Raw genomic sequence first — 22,110 nt, forward strand, 5'->3', positions numbered from 1 at the left:
CAGAGGATGTTTTTTTGTATATAAATTAAATATTTAAAATCAGGACATTTCTTATTTATGAATGAAATATGTCATATCTGGTGAATCTTGCATTTGTTATGGATGAAATCAAATCAAGGTAGTCCCCTAAGGAACAAAATGTGGGGTAAATGAATGTTGAGTTAGCATGTTAGTAATATAACCTCAACACAAAATGATCCCACAGTGTTGACAGCTTTCTGCTGTGACCCTGTTCCTGAGGTCATGGTTACTTCTAAACCAGTCCCTTGGAAATGGTTTCAACTGAGCATAAGAGACATGCAACCATTTAGGAAGGTATTTTGACATGCACCACCCCAGGCTGGTTAAATAAAAATCTCGCTGGTGGTGAATTTTTAAGTTTCTGATTTACTTTTTAAACATCTGGAGCATTCTAATGTGCAGGCAAGGTTGAGAGTCACTGATCTAGAAGTTTCTTTGATTTGGGTTGGTAAGATTATTAAAGCCTAAAGTCTGAACCAGTTCATTCACCTGATTTGTTTAAGTTTCACCTCTCCTTTAAGCCAAGATGAAATGCCTTCTTCATGAAACCTTGCCTGTCACCTCTAGTTAGAAACACTTGCACCTTCTAGATACAAGCCAGTTATATTGAGCAAAACTTCTGAGCAGGGCATTTTGAGATCTTCATAATCATGCTCTGCTTTGTATCACAGTGACTTTGTACTCCCTTTTTTCTTGAGTTTTCATGAAGTCAAGCTGCACACAGGGTTATGTGAGACCGAGGCTGGGCAAACGTCCCAATAGAAGAACCTTGGGCCATGGCCTCAGCTCTGTGTTGGAAGTAAGGATTTCTTAACATAAATTTACAGACCAAATTTAGGTTACAGTCCCAGAGCAGTATCAGGGTTAGTGATGTTACAAAAATCATTCACAAGCATGGTATTTGTTTGTAATTATCAGTATCAGTACAATCAATTCCTATGAATACCTGAACTCAAGATTTATAAGGGAGTAAACAGACACAAAATAAATACAATATAGTAAAAACTTAATACATACCTTTTCTTGTCCCATCTTTTGCATGAGTGAGTATGGCACAGACTCAGCTTGTCCGAGTAAATGGAGTCTTGCTTAAAAACTGCTCCTTCTCTTGGATTTTCTGTCCATGCATAGGACCAACCTTATCTGTTAAGAGTATTTGTTAAAATTACTGCCTCCAGGGCCCACCTAATATCTACTGACTCAGAATCGTGGGGAGAAGATGGAGCCCAGAATTTGCTTGTGGACAAGATTCCTGGTGATTGGGCTGCAAGTGTCCATAGGCCACATCCTGAGAAGCACTAATCTCCAAAATTAAACCCCAGTCCTTGGCATTGGGTTTCAGGTTGAGAACGTTGTTATGAAGATACATAGGGCACACCTGGGCATCGATCTTTCTGTGTGGTTCCCATGATGGTACCTGTGGCCCTCACCATCTGGTCATCACCTGCACCCTGAGTCTGATCTGCAGGTCTCTTCACCACAGCCCTGCACCCCTGTTACATGAAGGAATTCCTGGGTCCCCCAAGCAGGTCTTAGGTCTTTTAATGAAAGAGTCCCCTCTGTCAGAATTCTTCTTCACCATTTTTCTAGGCCTGTTAAGTTTCTATTTATCATTTAGGAACTGGTCAAAATATAACCCCAAGCCTTGACAGTCCATTGCAGAATTTGTATTTTACTCCCTGGGCTCCCTGTGGCCCGGAGCCTGGCCCCTTTTTCATCACTTGTCACAGTTTTAGTCATCCAGGAGATGCTGTCTGCATGTGAAGAAGCATCTCTGTAACCCACATGTCCAAGATGACCCTCTTCTGACATGTTCCTTCACAGTCATGGTTTCCACTGAAATCACAGATGGCGAAGGCTCCAAGGTCCAGCCGTGCACTGTGGTGGTAACTGTGCTGCCCCGCTACCATGGAAATGACTGTCTGGGCGAGGACCTGTGAGTAACACAATGCCACGCAGACATCCTAGACATTGTTTGTATTTCCTCAAAAGTTGGCTCTCCCTCAAGTTGTTAACAGCTGTCAAAAACATGTCAAAAACTCATCTTCTCAAGATGGAGCAAAGAAAAAAGTTCTAGTGCTATCACTGCAGTCCTGCTAACTCATATTTGCAGGTCCTTCAGAGCCTATAAAGCCACTTTCTGCTTTTTTTTGGGACAGAGTCTCACTCTGTCACCCAGGCTGGAGTGCAGTGGTGCAATCTTGGCTCACTGCAACCTCTGCCTCCCAGGTTCAAGCAATTCTCTTGCCTCGGTCTCCTGAGTAGCTGGGACTGCAGGTGCATGCCACCACACCTGGCCAATTTTTGTATTTTTAGTAGAGATGGGGTTTCGTCATGTTGGTCAGGCTGGTCTCGAACTCCTGACCTCATGATCCACCTGATTCAGCCTTCCAAAGTGCTGGGATTGCAGATGTGAGCCACTGCACTCGACCTCACTTTCTTCTTTTTTAAAAACAATTTTTTAAGATATCATTTACATTCCATCTAGTCCATCCATTTAAAGTATGCAGTTCCTAGGTTTTAATAATTTATTGAATTATGCAACCTTCTCCACTAGCTAGTTTTAGACAGTTTTCATCTTCCCATGAAAACCTCGACTTATTAGCAGTGACTCCCTTTACCTGCCACCCAGCTTCGTCCTACCCGCCCCAGACAACCACAGATCTATTTCATATCTACAGGTTTGCTGATTCTGAAAATTTCATATAAATGAGATGATACAGCACATGATCTTAAATGTCTTTTTTCACTTAGCATATGAATGTTTTTGAGTTTCATCTATGTAGTAAAATATATCAGTACTTCATTCTTTTTTATTGCTGAATAATATTTTATTGTGTGAACATACTGTATTTTATTTATTCATTAGTTGATAAACATGTGGGTTGTTTTCACTTTTTGGCTATAATGAATCACACTGCTATAAACATTTATGTGCAAGTTTTTATGTGAGTGTGTGGTTTCATTTTCCTTGGGTAGGTAACTAGGAGTGGAATCACTCTGTCATATGGTAACTACCAAACTGTTTTCCATAGCGGCTGTACCATTTTATATTCCCACTAGTTATGTAGGAGGGTTCCAGTTTCTTAATATCCTAACCAACGCTGGTTATTGTCTTTTTGTTCACAGCTGTTCTAGTTAGTATGAAGTGGTACCTCATTAAGGTTTGGATTTGTGTTTCTCTAGTGATTGATGAGGTTGAGCATCTTTTCATGTGCTTTGTATGTTTTCCTTAAAGAAATGTCTGCTTACTACTTTACCCATTTTTACGTAGGTTATCTGTATTTTTATTGATAACCTAATTAAAAGGTTTATTTCTTAATTCTCAATTTTATTCCATTAGTCTAAATGTCTCTCCTCATACCAGTACTATGCTGTCTTGATTATTACAGTTTTGTAGTAAATTTAGAAACTGAAAAGCCTGAACCCACTAACTTTGTTCTTCTTTTTACAAGTTTGGCTATTTCAGGCCTCTCATATTTCCATATGAGTTTTAGAATCAGTCTGTCAATTTCTGTAAAAACAAGCAGCACAAGCATGGCACGATGGCTCTGGTGCTGGCCAGCCTCTCCAACCTTGCTCTGACTTGGGCAGGCTAGGGCTGCAGACACCTGCTGAAGGGGATAGAAAAACAAAACAAAACCCAGCCAGGATTTTCATAGGGATTTGGCAAGTCTGTACACCAGTTTGGGGAGTATCCTGTATCCGGTAACCCTGCTGATTGTGTTTGTTAGTGTTAATAGTTTTTTACCGAATTTCTTGAGATTTTCTCTATGTAAGATCATGTCAGCTGTCACTAGAAATAGCTTTGCTTCTTTCTTTCTAATCTAGATGCCTTCTATTTCTTTTTCTTGCCTAATTCTCCTGACTAGAACTACCAGTTTAATGCCAAACAGAAATGGCAAGCATGGAAATCCTGATCTTCTTCTCAGTTTTAAGGAGGAAGCATTCAGTCTTTCACCACTTAGTAGAACTATTAGCTAGAGGTCTTTCACAGACAACCGTTATCAGATTGAGTATGTTCTCATCCATTCCCAGTTTGTTTTGTGTGTGTTTTATTATTAAAAAAAAAAAGTATTGGATTTTGTTAAACGCATTTCCTAGGTCTATGGAGATGATTATATGTTTTTTGTCCTTTAGTCTGTTAATTAGTTATGGTTAGGATGTGTGTGTCCTCTCTAAAATTCATGTTGAAACTTTAATGCAATAGTAGTAAGAGGTGGTACCTATAGGAGGTGATTAGGCCATAAGGGTTCTGTTCTCATAAATGAAATTAGTAGCCTTATAAAATGGCTGGAGGGAACTATATAGGCCACCTTTTTTCGTTCCGTCCCTTCTGTCATGTGAGACCACAGCCTTCCTCCCCTCTGCAGGAGGCAGCAACAGGTGCCACCTTGGAAGCAGAGAGCAATCTCAATAGACACTGAACCTACTGGTGTCTTGATCTCAGACTTACCATACTCCAAAACTGTGAAAATAAATGTCTGTTCTTTATATATTACCCAGTCTCAGGTATTTTATTATAATAGCACAAACAAACTAAGACACAAGTTATATAAAACCGATTGATTTTCAAATGTTGAATCACTCTTACAGTCCGGGAATAAATTCCATTTGGTCATGATGTATAAACCTTTTTCTGTGTGCTGGATTTGGTGTCTAGTACTTTCTTGAGGATTTTTGTGTCTGTTTCATAAGAGGTATTGGCCTGTAGTTTTCTTTCTTTTCTTGTGTTGTCTTTGGTTTTGGTATCAAAATAATACTGGCCCCAATCAATTTGGAAGTAATCCTTCGTTTTTGTTTTTCTTTGTTTGTTTGTTTGCTTTGAGACAAGGTCTCTGTCTGTTGCCTAGATTGGAGTACAGTGGCATGATCATCGCTCACTGCAGCCTCGACCTCCCAGACTCATGCCATCCTTCGACCTCGATGACCTCCCAAGTAGTTGGGGCTACAGGCACATGTCACCATGCCCAACTACTTTTTTATTTTTTTAGAGACAATGTCTCATCATGTTGCCCAGGCTGTTCTCAAACTCCTGGGCTCAAGCAATCCTCCCACCTCGGCCTCCCAAAGTGCTGGGATAACAGGTGTGTGCTACCGCACCTAGCTTCCCCTGCAGTCCTGTATTTGGAAGATTTTGTGAAGGATGGGAGTAATTCTTCTATAAACATTTACCAGCGAAGTTATCTGGGCCTGGCATTTTCCTTGTGGAAATTTTAAAATGACTAATTCAGTATCTTTACTATTCAGATTTCCTATTTCTTATTGAGTCAGTTTCACTAGTTTTTTTTTTTTTTTCCTGGGAATTTTCCATTTCATCTACATTCCTTAATTTTTTTGGGATACAATTTTTTATGGTGTTCTCTTATCATCCTTTTTTTTCTATATGGACAGTAGAGATATCAGTTTCATTCCTGACTTTAGTAATTTAAGTCTTCTCTTTTTCTCTCTCTTATTTTTGTCTCAGTCTAGCTAAAGATTTGTCCTTTTGTTGATGTTTTCAAAGAACCAGCTTTTGCCTTCACTTTTTGTTGTTGTTGTTGTTTTATTCTCTATTTCATTCATTTCTGTACTAATTTTTATTCTTCCCCCCCAACCCCCTTCTGCTGTATCTGATTTAGTTTGCTCTTGTTTGTTTGTTTCTTAAGGTGGAAAATTAGGTTATTGATTTGGTCTCTTCTTTATAGCCATTTATAGCTTTAAATTTCCCTCAAGCACTGACTTTGCTGCATCCAATATGTTTTGGAATGTTGGTGTTTTCATTCATTAATTTCAAAGCATTTTGCAATTCTCATTGCAATATCTTCTTTGAACCATTGATTATAATATGTGGGAGTATGTTGTTTACTTTTTCACGTTTGTAAATTTTCCAAATTTCTTTTTGTCATTTATTTCTAACTACTTAATTCCATTATGGTCAGAGGATATACTCTGTATATTCGTAGTAGTTTAAATTTTATTGAGTTTTGTTTGTGGCCTGCTATATGATGTATTCTAGAAAGGGTCCCATGTGCACTTGAAAAGAATATGTATCTGATTCTGTTGGCTAAAATGTTCAGTGATTGTTTGTTAGGTCTAATTGATTTATATTATTGTTCGACTCTTATGTATCCTTGTTGATTTTCTGTCTAGTGGTTCTATCCATTATTGACAGTACTATTGTTTTGTGTTTTCTGCCCATCCCTTCAGTTCTATCCATTATTTCTCGTGTACATGGAACTTGTCATTATGTCCCTGTATGTTTATAATTTTTTAATCTTCCTAGTGAATTTACCTCTATTATCATTAGAAAATGTCCCTCTTTATTGTTACTGTTTTTGTCTAATTTCTTTTTTGATAGAAATATAACCACTCTACATGCCTTAGTGTTACTGTTTGCATGTTTCTTCCATCCTTTTACTTACAACCTAATTGTATCCTTGAACCTAAAGTAGTCTCCAGTAGACGGCATATAGTTGAATTGCAGTTTTGTATACAGTCTTACAATCTCTGCCTTTTGATTGGATCATGTAATCTATTCACATTTAATATTATTATTGATGTGGTTGGATGGATTTATGTATGACATTTTGCTTATTTTTTACATGCCTCATTATTACTTTGTTCCTCCATTTCTTCTCTACTGCCTCCTTTTATGCTAAGTGAGTATTTTCTAGTGTATCATTTTCATTCCCTTAATGATTTTTAAGTATGTATTTTTGATATTGTCTTAGTTGTTGCATGCAGACTGGCAATATACACCTTAACTTACTAGAAACTAATTCAAATTTATATTAATTTCAGCAAGATGTAGAAACTTTACTCCTCCAGAGATTCATTTCATCTTCCCTTTTTGTGTTATGATTATTATATATGTTACATCTATTAGTGTTACAAACCCAAAAGTCCAATGTTATAATTATTGTTTGATGTAATGTTCTGTCTTTTAAAGACACTGGAGAATAGAGCACAAAGATCTTTTTAGAAGTTGCTTTTAATGTATGTTCATCTTATTTAGTATTTTGGTTTGTCTTCATATCTTCCTGTGGCTTTAAGTCACCATCTAGTGTAATTTCCTTATTCTTATATAGTTTTATTCCCACCTCCCTTATTTGTGTTCTTATTGTTATATTACATTTCCATGTGTTAGAGGCCCAAAGTACAGCTCTATAGAAATGACTTTATGCAATGGCTTTTTAAACAAGTTAAGAAGAGAGAGAAAAGGAAAAATGTAATTCATGAACTTCATTGTTGAACATTTCTCTGAGTTGCTATTCATTTTCCTCCTACTTTTTTCTTCCTGTTGTTTATAATCTCTATTGCTCTGTCTCCAAGTTTGCAGAGTCTTTCTTTTGTCAAATTTGCTTTTGAATACCTCTTTTGTTATAAGTATTGTACATGTAACTTCAGAATTTCCATTTGATTCTTCCTATAACTTCTTAATTTATAGTTTCTATCTATTGATAGTCTGTATTTGACTAATCATTGTTCTAATTTCTTTTGATTTTAAAAAATATGGTTTCCTTTCATTCTTTGAGTCATGTTTATAATAGCTGTTTCAAAGTCCTTGCTAAATTCAACATTTGAGTCTCCTTACGGGCAGTTTCTATTGCCTGCTTATTTTTCTTATGTTTCGGTCACACTTAATGTTTCTTTGGATGTCTCATAATTTTTCATTGAAAACTGGACATTTTAGATAATATATTGCAACCATTCTGGGTATTGAGCTTCCCCTTTTTCCTGAGCTTGTTGTCATTGTTTTTGTTTGTTTGGTCATTTGTTTATATGTTTATTAGTTTGGGAAAACAAATTCTGTAAAGTGTATTTCCCCTCATTGTGCAGCCAGTGATGTTTCTGCTCAGATGTATTTGTTCTTTTCATCTTGAGCTTGGCCTCCTAGGGTCTTAGTCTCCATAAATCACTTACTGGTCAAGGGTGAGCTTAAGCATATGTGTATACAGCCTGTGATGATGCATTTTCTAATCTGTTAGAACATAACTTCTAATTAATTTACTTCTTGAAATGACCCACTGTGGTGTGTCCAGATGAAAATTTATATTTTATACATTTGGAAACTGGGACTCATTTGTTCTCTTAAACAATACTCTTGAGCTCATACACCAAAGAAACTGCAGAGCGAGGGCTGGAACTGGCCCTTGACCACATGCATAGGGCTCTTTTCACGATATTATGTTGTCTTTTCAAGTGCAAGTAAGTATGCTGTTTGTAAATAAGTAAATAAATACCCAATTATTGAAACCCAGAGTCATAAACTCTGGCCAGCTGTAGCTTGGTGGTATCTCTGTCTGGCTCTGGAATATATTTCTTCATTTGCCATGGTGCTTCTATATTAGTATCTTGTTTCTTGTGCCTTTTTTAGTTCTGATAAAAGGAGCTTTTGTAAAATTTCGAATTTCTGCTACACAGACCAATTCTCCTTTATATCATTCTCTTTCTGGCCTGACCTGTCCAAGAAGTGTTTTTGCAACAAATCCCATCCCATTCTTGGTAGGCAGGGTGAAAAGTGTTGCTGTGTGTTGGAACAGTAATGATAACTCTTATGTTTCCTTCAGGTATAATTCCAGCCTGAAAAACCTGTCTACCCTCCAGCTGATGGGGAGTTATACAGAAATCAGGAACTACATCACTGTGATCACCAGAATCCTGAGTCGTTTGTCTAAGGAGGACAAAACTGCCTCCTGCAACCAATGGTCACAAACACAGGATGCATTAATTTCTTCAGTATGCAAACTAGCTTTTGTAGATCAGGTATGGCCCAGAGGAGGATGAGTTTAGTGTCTGTAAACCTTTATCAAGTGGCAGGGCTCATGACTGGCTGGCTCACTCACAAGTGGTCATGCTTATGAAACACGGGCAAGAAATGAGACCAAGAGGGCCAGCCAGCTCAGCTCCCATACATGGCTGTGGTCTCTCTAGCCGGCTGATATGTATCACAAATGACTGCTACTGGATTATAAAAAAGAGAATCACCAAGTCAGTCATTGTTACAGATAATTCTGCTAATGTTTAAGTAAAAATTATATAAAACAATCTGATTTTATCTTGTTAACAATGATATCCCGGAGAGTTAAGTTCATGACTGTGTGAAACTTCTGAAGAAATTACCATGTATTCAAATGTTATTGTCTTTGCTCACAGCATTTCTGCACCTGCTATCTTATAATTGTCAATATTCACATCTACAAAGAATGTATCTTATTTCATTACAATTGTAAGATACTTCACTGGATGTAATTTTTTTCTCCTTCTGTCATTCTTCCTGACCCCTTTTAAAAATTTTTGCGTTGGGCATGGTGGCTCATGCCTGTAATCCTAGCACTTTGGGAGGCTGAGGTGGGTGGATCACAAGGTCAAGAGATCGAGACCATCCTGGTCAACATGGTGAAACCCCGTCTCTACTAAAAATACAAAAAATTAACTGGGCACGGTGGCGCGTGCCTGTAATCCCAGCTACTCAGGAGGCTGAGACAGGAGAATTGCCTGAACCCAGGAGGCGGAGGTTGCGGTGAGCCGAGATCACGCCATTGCACTCCAGCCTGGGTAGCAAGAGTGAAACTCCGTCTCAAAAAAAAAAAAAAAAAAAATTTTTTTTTGCTTTGCTCTGTGCCCTTTTTCCATCATCCTGGTGGGGTGTGCTGGGGACGTGCAGGGGCCACACTGAGGAGAGATGCTGGAAGCAAACTGGAGAATGAAAACTGGAGACCACAGTCATGGTCTCTCTACAGAAGGTCTGGCCTCCAGTTGGTCTCTTGGCCAAAACGCAGGGGATGTGCTCTTTCTACATAGGCAAGCTGTAACTTTAACCCAAACAAGCTAATTTTCCTCTCCTTGCATTTTCTTTTTGTTTTGTTGTTGTTTCTCCTGGTCAGGAAGAAATGACTGCTTCTGTTCTTATGTTGAGGGACCTTGTGAGCTTCTCTAGTAAGGTAAGTGCAATTTTTTCCCAAGAATGTTTTCCTGCTATTTTATATAGTTTTGAAGGACCTTATCAGTTCTTGAAAAATACACTGTCCAGAATCATGTTTTGACACTTAGGTTAGAAGTGTGATTTTCCCTTAAGAATTCATGTGAATAGCAAAGCCCATCTCAGAAATTTTGAACATAGGAATTTGGAATCCCAAAGTAGAAATGGATGAGAACACACACTATCCATGCTGTGAAGAATTTTGGTGAGGGGCTTGTTCTTTATTGGTAACACATGGCATTGGGTTTTCCCTTCATCACACCTTCTTTTCTTCTTGAGCCTCTGGCACACTTTCCTCTCCGATGGCTGATGCTCGCCCCTGCATTGCTACTTGAGAGATGAGAAGAGCACGCGTCATTCTCTCATCTACCTCCAGTGTGTGAATCTAACTACAGCCATGCTCTGTCACCATAGAAGGAATCTCCAGCCCTGGCATGGGCTCCTCCCTTGATTTGTGTGGGGCTCCCCTCCAGGCCCCCTCATTGCCCCTCATCTCAGTCTGAGTGATGGGTGCCCCAGCATTGGGCAGTGCCCAGTTTGTGTGGCTCCTGCCCACCTTGCCTTCTCCAGAGTTCATCTCCTTTCATTTTCCACTCTTTGCTGCTGCTTCCATTTCTCCTCTGCTGAATGATCCCACACATGCTTAGAATCTCACTTATTTCTTTAAAAAGATCCCTCCAGTGAAATCAAACCCACTTCCAGTTGCCACCTAACTTTTATGTTCCTCTCCAGGGCAAAGCATTTAAAAAGTGAGTTCTGAGCCTGCTATGGGCTATCCTTGCTGCCTCTTGTGTATGTGTTTTTTCTAAGAGACAAGGTCCCACTGTGTTGCTCAGGCTGCCTCAAACTCCTGGACTCAAGCCATCCTCCCTGCCTTGGCCTTTCGAGTAGGCGGGTCCACAGGTGCGCATCACCACACCCAACTTCTCATGCATTTTAGACCATCAAACTCTGGTTTCCATCTCCATCTCCACACTGACACTGCTCCTGCCAAAGTCATAGCAGATCTCCATCTGGCCAAATACACTGGACACCCTCTGCTCCCCATTCTTTCTCTCCCAGGCACCTTCTATGGGACTCACCCTGCTTCCAGGGACACACTCTCCTCTTGGCTTCATGACACAGTCTCTTGGTTGGCCTTGTTGACTGACCCCTGTTGGCTCCTCCCATCTACAGTTACGTGGTCAGTGCTTCAGGGCTTTCTCTTGGGCCTCCTAGATTCTCTGTCCACACCTCCTCCCTGTGTGATCTCATCCACTCCTTCCACTTTACATTCATCTGGTAGGGACACACCTCCTCCCTGTGTGGTCTCATCCACTCCTTCCACTTTACATTCATCTGGTAGGGACTCTATATCCGACACCTCCAACCCAAACCTAACTCAAGCGCTCCAGACGCACGCGTATAACTACATTCTCTCATTTCCACATGGGCCGAAACTGCGCAGACCCGGCATGAAAGAGTGGGCTCCTCCCCCGACCACTTCCAACCAAACCACGTTGTTTCTCATACTTTCCCCAGCCCAGGACAGGGCAGCACCCATGCAGAATCCCATGTTAAAGCCCAGGTGTCACCAGAGTCCTTTTATCCCCTCATCCATTCACTTACAATTAAGTCCTGTCTGTTCTTCCTCAAACACACATCTAGAATCTTCCTACCCTCCTACCTCTACTGCCCCCACCCGAAACCAAGCAAATGTCAACTCTCATCCAGGCTGGCAGTTTCTCTGACTGTCCTGTCCTCCCTGCCTCCTCTCAGGCCACCTTAGAATACATGCTACACACAGCAGCCGAGGGTCACCATAAAAGCCTGAGTCAGTGAGTGCCGCTCTCCTGTTCAACACTCCCCATGGCTGCCCATTGCCTGTGGAATAGAAACCAAACATCTTACATGGCTGCACCGTCTGGCTCCTTCGTTCCTTCTGTCCTCTTCTCCTGGCTTTTCTCCCCGTTCCTGCAATCCTCCAGGGGTACTGGCTTGCTCCTTTTCCTACTATGCCCTCCCCTTGGCTTCTCAAATAGCTGACCTTTCATGGACTCTCAGCACAAATGCTACTTTCTTAGAGGCACTGTCCTACACTCACCCTCTGAAGTCATCCTCTCTTCCTGTTACGCTCTGTCTCCTTCAATATTTTCACAACAGCAGCTATCTCATTTGTTTCTTTAATGTTGCTCTTTCCTCGCTAGAATGTAAACTCCCTAATACCAGGGACCTTCCTTTCACCACAAAAATACCATAGGTATGACACATGGCAGGAGCTCAGAAGAGACAGGGAATGGATACAAGAACTGGCTGGGTGGCCCTGTCCTTCTCCCATCCCTCCTGCCTGAGTCTCTCCTCCTCATCTCGGGCCACTCCACTCCAACAGCCTCCAGCTGAGGTGGGAGGGCATCATCATTTCCTCTCTTCTGATGAGCTGTTTTCATAAACAACACACCTGGTCATGCCATCTGTTTGATCAGAACACTTGATGGCTCTCTAGTAGTTTGAGGACAAAATCCAATAGTTCTTTGTATCATAGGAGGACTTCACCCTTTTCCACCTGACTCTCTGTACCTCATTGTGCAACCCAACACAGGCAGCTTCCCTGTGCAGGCATTCGGGATGCCCCTTCTGTCCTTCAAATGGTATGTTTTCCCATAACTGGAGCAGGTTCTTCTGGAAAAAATATTACTTTCTCCTCAAGGGTAGATTCAAATGCCACCTTCTTTGTGAAATATTCACTGAGGTCTGAAGGCAGAGTCCGTTTTGTTGGAGACAAATTTGTTTATGACTTTGTTTTACCACTTCAACACCTTTGATTTATAATTTCTTTTTGTACATCTGTCTTCCAGCTTTAGGCTACTTAGTCTCCTAAGACACAAAGTGTATTAGTTAAAATAAATTCAGTTGCTATGACAGATAATCCTGAAATCCCAGAAGCTGAATACAACAGATGTTTTTTTTTCGTTAGCACACATTCCATAGCAGGTGTTCAGTGGGTGGTCTCCCTCATGGTGACTCAGGGACTCTGGCTCTGTCCATCTTAACACCTCCACTCTGTGGTTTCCTAAGTCAGGGAAATAGCGCATGGAGAAGGTATGCTGCCGGTCAGTCATGTGGCCCTCAGGTGCACACCTCGCTGCACTCACCTTCCTCTGGTGAGCATCACATGGCCTCACCTGGACTCGAGGGACCTGGGAATTGGAATTATTTCCCAGCGATGACTCTACATGAGGCTCCAGAGCATGAATCTGGTAGAGATCAAATCATTCCTGCCACCATCCCTCCTACGACCATCTCTGCACCCCAGGGTCTGCCACAATTCTTAGTTCAGAGTGGGAGAGAAAACTGAACATGATTGTTCTCTTAAAGTGACCATCTCTAATATTTTTGATCAAAAAAGTTGGTATTGTGAAAGTGGGCATAATATATTCTTTAAAGCACTTGTTTAATTTTAAAGACTATTCTTTCATTCTAAGTCCTAATATCCATGGTAAGCTACCTCATGTAAAGGGCCTTTAATAGTAGTTTAAATGCATTTCCAAGCTAGTTTAACCTTACTGTTGGTGAAAGAACTAGATTTTAAAAGGTATATCTAAGCCATTAGATATCATTGTGATTAAATAAGCATGGCCAACAGAGAATAGAGTCTCAATTCCATTTCATGAACACCCGTTTATTTAGCAATTGCTAGGAGCTGCTAAGGTACAAAGAAGAAAAAGATTAGTCTGTGTCTTTTAAGCATTGAGGAATGAAGTTGCAAACAGATATGCTTCCACAAATATGCTTAGTTCTATGATTAGGAGAATGACAAAATTCTGCATAAACACCAGCAGTGATGCAGCTGACTTTGTCTCGTGGACATTTGAGGTTGGTTTTAGAAGATACGTAGTAAAGAATCATAGTTTTGTTAGATGTGATAATGGCATTGTGGGCATGGTTCAGAAAGGATCCTTATCTATCAGTACTACACACTAAAGTGTTCATAGATAAAAGTAATATCTGAGATTTGCTTTCTGCTTTTAAATATGTGTTTAAAGTTGAGTAGAGAATAGAAGAAAAACTATTCCGGTGAATAATTGTTAATGTTGGATGACAGGCATATTATACTATTATACTATCCTCTCTACTTTTGTGTAAGGTTGAAAGGGGACTATATTAAGAATTCAGAAAGAGAGAGAGAAGTCTGGGCATGTCTGTAGTCCCAGTACTTGGGAAGCTGAGGTGGCAGGATCATGTAAGCCCAGGAGTTCAAGTCTGCAGTGAGCTGTGCTTCTGCTACTGCACCCCAATCTGGGTGATAGAATGAGACTCCATCTCTAAACAAAAAGGGAGAGAGAGAGGGAGGGAAGGAGAGAGACAGAGAGAGAGGAGAGGGGAGGGGAGGAGAGAAGAGAGGAGAAGAGAAGAAAAGAAGAAAGAGAGAAATTTGGGATTGGATTTTGCCAGTCTAAACAAGGGTAAAGGTACTGCAGGCAGGGGAATCTGTAAGTCATCAAGAAAAAGCCTCAATTCTTTTGGAATTGAATAAAAAGATTCAGAGTGCCTTGAGAATAGCATGCACTTAGGTAATGGGGAGGGAGAAGGCTGCGGGAGGAAGCAGGAGCCAGTTTGTGAAGGGATTTGCAAAGTGGTTGTTGGGGTTTAAACCAAGTAACATCTTAGAGCATAGAGACCATTTATTTTTCTTTGGTCAAGAGGATGAGTATCAGAAAGCAACATGTTACTTAGGAAGTTAGCCAATGATCACCTATTAAGACCAAACCTGGACTTAAATCCAGTCCTCTCTGACCATAGTTCAGTCATTTTAATTCCTTATAATAATAAAAGATGCAAGTATATATGCATCATACACCATGAAGCATTTTATTTACATCTTTTCTCTTCGTGCAGCTAAGTTTTATGAGTGCAGTTCTCATCCTCAAGTACACCCGGGCGCTCCTTGCTCAAGGCCAGTTCTCAGGGCCATTTGTGGTTGAGAAAGGAGTGAGGCTTGAACTCATCGGTCTCATATCCAGAGTCTGGGAAGTCTCTGAGCAAGAAAACTCAAAGGATGAAGGCTATCTACGTGAGGAAGGAATTACGGTCATCTCAGATTTATTGTTGGTAAATCACACTTTTTCTCCATCCATAAAAATACCGGTTTCCTCTCCCAGGATGTTAACCTGTATTTGTAATTACTTCTCAAAACCAAAAATAGAATCAGTTTCTGAAGTATTGTGTGTATTTTTCTGGGTGGAGTTTGGTATTTGGAGACTTTCATTTTGAATTTTAAGTATTTCATGGTAACATTGTAATGTTTTCAGTGAAACCTTTCTTCTGTTTTATCCTTTTTTATGTTGGTAGATTTTCATTTGGGGAACTTGGGATGTTTGACTTAGAAACATTATTTCTCAGGATACTTTCTGCTTTTTGAGGAATGATGTAAAGTAATGCAAATAATTTATTGCATGCAGTAATTTTAAAAGTAGCCCTGCTGACGAGGCACAGTGGCTCATGCCTGTAATCCCAGCACTTTCAGAGTCCGAGGCAGGCAGATCACAAAGTCAAGAGATCAAGACCATCCTGGCTAACATGGTGAAATCCTGTCTCTACTAAAAATACAAAAATTAGCCAGATGTGGTGGTGCATGCTTATAGTCTCAGCTACTCAAGAGGCTGAGGCGGAAGAATCACTTGAACCAGGAGATGGCCGTTACAGTGAGCCAAGATTGTGCCCCTGCACTCCAGCCTGGTGTCAGAGCAAGACTCAGTCTCAAAAAAAAAAAAAAAGTAGCCCTGCTGACACATAACTGCTTTAAAAAGGCCAAAGTTTATTTCATTTATTTCTGCTCTGGTAACTTTGGGATTCTCTGAGATTTTTTACTTTTACTCTATGAAATGGCCAATGCTTTCAAGAAGCAGTAAGTGAATAGGCTCTGGCCTTCCTCTCCTGCCAACAGAGCATCCTCTCCAGTCCTGCTGGTTTATTTGACTGATGGCTACTGTAACATTTGGGAAATAGTCTATCTGAACCTACTAATAATCATCAGCATTACCCATGAGTGTTTAAGAACATTTGTTGCCTACTTGCCCAGCGCTGACCCCGAAGGCCTGCACTCTTGCTTCCTGCCGTGTCTTCATGTTTTAAAAATCATTATGGTATAAAAACTTCCTTTTGATGGTTTAAGAACTCCCAAGAAGCATGCCAATTGTTGAAAAATGAATAACATATCACAGAAAGATGTGTCAAAATAAAATGCCATTTATATCCTTTTATCAAAATCTTTCATCAGGCAAATGAATCCAATCTAACTTGCGATGGGCTATCTTTTTAACTTTTTTCCCCTCTCCCTTGGTCTGGATTCAAGATGGTTTGCTCATTTGTGTTGTAAACATCCCACTCCCTATACTCTGTCTTTCAGGGTTGTCTCTCTTTGAATCATGTTAGCACTGGGCAGATGGAGTTCCGGACCCTTCTTCATCACAACCTTCAGAGCTCTGTCCAGAGCCTGGGATCTGTCCAGGTGCATTTACCTGGTGACCTTGCTGGGCAAAGTCCTGCTGGGGTGGAGACACAGAGCCCATGCTACATTAGCCAGCTTATGCTCTTCAAGAAGAACCCATATCCAGGGGGCCAAGTTCCTGGGCAGGTACAAGCTGGCAGATGACCTGCCACTTCTAATGACCATTTCAAATTTACAGTAATTGGGCTTTAATGACAAAAAGACAGATTAGGTTGGCATATTTGCACCTGGATTTTTTTTGCATGTTTTCACCCTCTCAGTGCCAAGAGGGGCCACTTAGAATATGTTGTTGACTCTGCTCCTCTTAGAAGATTAGGTTCTCTGGAAAAACCCTGACAAAATGAGATGTCACTTGTATCTGGGTCACTGGGCCCATTCAGTGTTTCCTTGAGGTTTTCTAATCCATTGCCAGAGAACAGAAGGCTCTGGCAGGTTGCAGCATGTGATGCAGTGATTATGCAAGCACTATGGCCAGTCATGTCTTTAGAATGATGAAGACATGGTTCTATTCAAATGGGGAGTATACCTGAATTACACTTAAGAAGGGGCTGCTGAGAATGTGGCAGTGCATACCACCCTTCCTCCATGCTCTCCAGAGAGGCACAGCCAGGCTGAACCTGTGGAATGGCTCCTGGCTCCCTGGGAGGTCAGGCAGAACGGGAGACCACAGTGAAAGGGGGATGTGAGGATGGGGAAGTCAGGGAGGATTGTCCCAGCCACTTGGCCATTTTGTAGATGTCCACTTCATGTCTACATTCAGAAGCTTTGTGAATGACCCCAGGGTCACCGTGAGTGAGTTTGGAAGGGCAGAGAGCAAGGATTCTCCATATTTTGTAGCCCCAGACCCCAGTCTGGCTCAAGTACCTCGCTCATTTGGTGACCTAACAAATGTCTGATGGATACATAGACAAATTAATGAGGTGCATCTTATTTGGGTCAAAATATTATCATCGTTTATAGCATTTGCTTTTTTAAATGGAAATGGCTAATCAGCATATGAAAATAATTCAAACTAACAAGCAAAAAAAACACAAATTAAAATGATTTTTTTTAACTTACAAAAGTGCAATTACTTAAAAACACTTACTGCTTGTGTTGCTGCATTGAGTAAACCAGGGCACCTGTCAGCGTGACGTTTTGGAAAGCACTTTGTCAGCTAGGCATCCAGCAACAGTCTGGCCTCCACTGTTACCCTTGTAAGAATCTACACTAGGGAAATGAAAAAGATTTATTCAGAGCAAGACGTCTTGTCTTATTTATTTACTTAAAACAACATTATTTATGAAAACTCAAATAGAAATGTACCTAAGTGTTCAACATAGGGATAGAGTTTACATATAGCTAATTTATATTATGTCAATCAGGGAATTTTAGTAATTTTGGAAGACTGTGCAAAAATACAGATGACTGAATTGTCTGCCAACTAAGTACTCTATTACATAGCGAAAGTTTGGCACTCAGCGTCCTCAACTATGATTTCTCTGAGCAATGGGACTATAGGAAAGCTATTCTTCACTTTTCTGTATACTTTTCTATCCCTTCCTGATTATCTACAATGACCAGATGCTTCTTTTGTATGAGCTTTTAAAATAACAAATACTTCACAATACTTCAGAAATTATTAATTTTAATAAGAATGATGCAAATGAAGCATTATATTCACCGCAATCCTTCCATCCTGACTAGCAAAACTGGTTTATTTTTGTATGCTATCCTCTAATGTCAGACATATAATTTTATGTAAGTGTAACAGTAGCACCATGATATGTTGGTTGGCTGCTTTTCTTGCTTACATCCACTGCTTGCTGCCATTTGCTCTGAGATGGTCTTTGTTCCCCAAGATTGGAGGAGTTGTGGGCCTCAATCTCTACAACTGCTCCAGCAGAAGACCCATCAACAGGCAGTGGCTAAGGAAACCGATGATGGTCGAGTTTGGGGAGGAAGAAGGCCTGGTAAGGAGAGCCTTTCTCGCTATTTCTGCTTCATTTAGGCTGTGCTGGCTGATTTGTAAGGTGTTTATTTTACCAAAGGCAAATTTTGCTTAACTTGTTTCCTTTGTGATGACAGGATAATAGGAGAAATAAAACAACATTTGTATTGCTTCGGGATAAAGTGAATCTCCATCAGTTCACTGAGCTTTCTGAAAACCCCCAGGAATCTCTACAGATAGAAATTGAGTTTTCCAAACCTGTTAAAAGGGCGTTTCCCGTCATGTTGCTAGTAAGGTGTGTTGACGGTGACAGCTACAATGGGAATGAGATTGGAGTAAGCATATCGTCCTTACGAATGTTTTGTGAAAAAAAAAATCAGTGAATTAAATTATGTTTTAAGGCAATAATGAGGCTCATTGTTTAAAGAAATTGTTACCTCTTCTGCTGTTCAGACAGTAAGCTTCCTGACTTTGTTTTTTGAGGTTGAATCCCTGATTACTGGAGTGAAAAGCATTATAATTATTAGTAATAATACATACGATCTCATTTAGAAATCTAATTCTCTCAGTATAGATCTGAGCTAGAATTTTTTTTTATTTTTCCAAAAGGAGAAAATGTATTTAAATTTATATATCTTAGGAAACTCGATAAAATAATTATTTTTCTCAGGGATGTTGGGCTCATGAGACTTGCATAGGCCCCAGTTAATAAATAAATTACCTGAGAAGGTTAAATAAATGACTATTGAAAAGATTCTTTGGAATTCTACAGCAAAAGTGATAAAGGAAACCACCAGTCTGCAGAGTTCATTGGAGATCTGGATGGGCAGGGCCTTGATTACTTTTTTTCTCCAAGTCCCTGTGTGTTTAGGCTATGTGGCAAAGATGCTCACTGTTTCATTGCTCCTGATTGGTTGGGTGGGCATCTCAACTAGATTAAAGGATTCTTGTGAGCAAGACTGTATCTTATGCAGGGGCTATCCACACAGCCCTTAGCACACAGTTTAATCTCTGCTTGTTGGCCTGATTCTCATTCTGCCAAATGAGCTAAGCCATTCAATGTCAAAAAGTGGCAATCTGCTTAGAGTTTGGATTTTAACTTAATTCTTTAAGTCACATGCAGAAAAGATAAATCAGTTTTGAGGAATTTCTGAGTCTAACTACTAAGACTACTCCTGTGCTTTGTGCTTGTTATCTTTTATCTGCAAACAGGCTACGATACAGAGTTAATACAAACATGCAAACATATGTGTGTGTGTTGCAGTGGCCCTCCCTAACCTTGTGTAGCCAGTGCTGTTTGTCTTATTCCTACAGACTGTGTGGGCCATTCTTGCTCTTGTTTTTTACTGAAGTGTTTGTTTTTTAACGAGATGCCGGGTAAAAGCGTTATGTAGGAGTTTTTATTAAAAGACCAAGTGGTGTTGTGCAATTAAGCACATGGCCATTCTTGCTCTTGTTTTTTACTGAAGTGTTTGTTTTTTAATGAGATGCAGGGTGAAAGTGTTATGTAGGAGTTTTTATTAAGAGACCAAGTGGTGTTATGGAATTAAGCATATTGACCCTTTTTTGTCCCAGGCTACCTCCTTGCAGTGACAAGGATGTTTTGCACAAATTGAGTAAACACTTGATAGAAATTTGACTAAAATCTTTGAGGGAGAAGAAAAAAACAAGAAATCCCTATTTTATTTTTATCTCCTAGATTCTCTGAGAAACCTACTCCCTCTGATTTTCTTGTAAAGCAGATCTACTTCTGGGATGAGTCAATTGTGCAGATTTATATACCTGCTGCTTCTCAGAAAGGTCAGTGGACAAGGTGCCTTATTTTCCAATTCTGTTTACGTGATTAAAACATCCCCTATAACCTGTGTGTCTTTGTGGCATTTTTCCTTATTCATAACAAAAACATCAAAATCCTTTCTCTGCCTGCTTATAAACAAACTGCTCCACAATAGATATCACACGTGGTGATGCAGTGGCTGGTGCTGCTCACGGCCCCTCCCATCTCTCCCCAATGCATCTCCGTTGCCTCCTCTTGATCCTCAGGGCTCTGCGAGTGCTCGATCCTCAGGTCTCTGAGTATGCTCAGGCTGCGTCTTTGCCTGCAACACCCTCCCAGCTTGCTTCCCTCAAACCAACCTCCACTAAGCTTTCCTGACCTCGGAGTTGACCCAGGACTTCTGAGGCACCTCTGTATCTCATGTATTAATAGGGCACAGGACCCCCTCTGAAACAGTGTGAGGGCAGAGTGTGAAGTTTGGGGCTCAGCCCCACTCAGTGGTCTGCCCCTGGTGACTTAGAATTCTGAGCCCCAGCGACCCCTCCCCAAAGAAGCAAGAAACTGGAACTCAGTGTGCTGAAGTGCACCCACAGGCAACTCATCAGACACGTGCTTTACACTAGCTTCCGCAGGCCCTGGCCCTGGAGAGGAGCTGGCTTCTGACTGTCAATGAATGGACCAGACCCATTGTCTCTACATTTTTACTGGAATATAATTATTTTCCTCTGAGAACCAGTCACTATTTGTTTCTTTAAAAATGAAACAAATTACATTTGTTTCTTTTAAAAATGAGAGATGATACTTGTGAGACCATCTTAATATCTTCTTCCCCTACAAACTGTCACCCCATGATTTGAAGGATCCATGGGTGATATAGGTACTTAGTGGGCTACAAAATGGTGATTTGCTAATTCCACTGTGAATTAGCTGGCAATCTTCAGTGAAAAAGAGCTTCTGTCTCTCGCTGTCTTACTCTTGCTCTCTTGTCTCTACGATGCATAGCAGTTCTTAAAAACTCGGTATGTTTAGTTCACCTCCATCATTTTACTTTTTGATGCACAAATTATTCCAGTGGGAGTTACCTCAAGATGCTTCCTGAGGGTTTTCTGACATGATATCACAATCCTTAAGTGCTTCTTTACTTTCTGGGACACCAGGGTGTCCTGGCTTATCCTGTGTTTGGCCAGCCCTTCCTTGGAAGCAGCCATGTCCTCAATGAGGCTTGGTTCTTTGATGGGAATTGACATTAGAACACAAGAACTGTGCATCAGATTTGCTCATTGCTATTGGGGTGTCCTTGATTTATTAATTCTGTGTGTGTGTGTGTGTGTGTGTGTGTGTGTGTGTAAAATGAGTTTATGTCAGTGCCTTAATTCAAATCCAACACCCAGGGTTCCTTCTTACTTTCTCCCATTATGTGTTTAGATCCCCATTCTCCTATAGTGAGAATTCCGGTTGCCAGAACATGACAACTTGACAGCCAGTTTCCAATGAGCAAAACTCTCTTTGCTCTGTCCTACTGTGTACACAAAATCATTTGAGAATTAAAGTACCTGTACCCCTAACAACCCCTACTAGATGAAGTTCAATATTTCTTTCTAGAATTTTTTGATTAGTTTTGACTTTACATTCTTACATGATATTACAGTAAGAGCACATAGTCAAAAGTTGCTTGAATAAATTATTTTCTCTTTGGAGTTTTGCTGTAAATGTTGTGTACACCTAGGTTCACTTTTTTGCATCTACTTAATGCTAAGGCTTACTTCTATCTTTTTTTTTTTTTTTTTTTTTTTTTTTGAGATGGAATCTCGCTCTTGTTGCCCAGACTGGAGTGCAATGATGTGATCTTGGCTCACTGCAACCTCTGCCTCCCGGGTTCAAGTGATTCTCCTGTCTCAGCCTCTTGAGTAGCTGAGATTACAGGCGTACAC

At 40.4% G+C, this 22,110-nt stretch overlaps 1 protein-coding gene across 1 annotated transcript in view; it reads left to right on the top strand.

Moving 5' to 3' along the window:
* Positions 1 to 22,110, top strand: part of PKD1L1 (polycystin 1 like 1, transient receptor potential channel interacting) — a 159,410-nt gene that overhangs the window by 61,960 nt on the left and 75,340 nt on the right. The window contains 8 exon segments of the mRNA XM_064366637.1: positions 1,846 to 1,957; positions 8,574 to 8,769; positions 9,891 to 9,947; positions 14,861 to 15,073; positions 16,371 to 16,598; positions 18,314 to 18,424; positions 18,540 to 18,697; positions 20,102 to 20,202. Of these exon segments, the coding sequence (XP_064222707.1) occupies positions 1,846 to 1,957; positions 8,574 to 8,769; positions 9,891 to 9,947; positions 14,861 to 15,073; positions 16,371 to 16,598; positions 18,314 to 18,424; positions 18,540 to 18,697; positions 20,102 to 20,202 (1,176 nt within the window).

This window comes from Aotus nancymaae, unplaced genomic scaffold (assembly GCF_030222135.1).
Source record: "Aotus nancymaae isolate 86718 unplaced genomic scaffold, 86718_ANA_hifiasm-v0.15.2.pri h1tg000065l, whole genome shotgun sequence".
Classification (NCBI taxonomy): Eukaryota; Metazoa; Chordata; class Mammalia; order Primates; family Aotidae; genus Aotus; species Aotus nancymaae.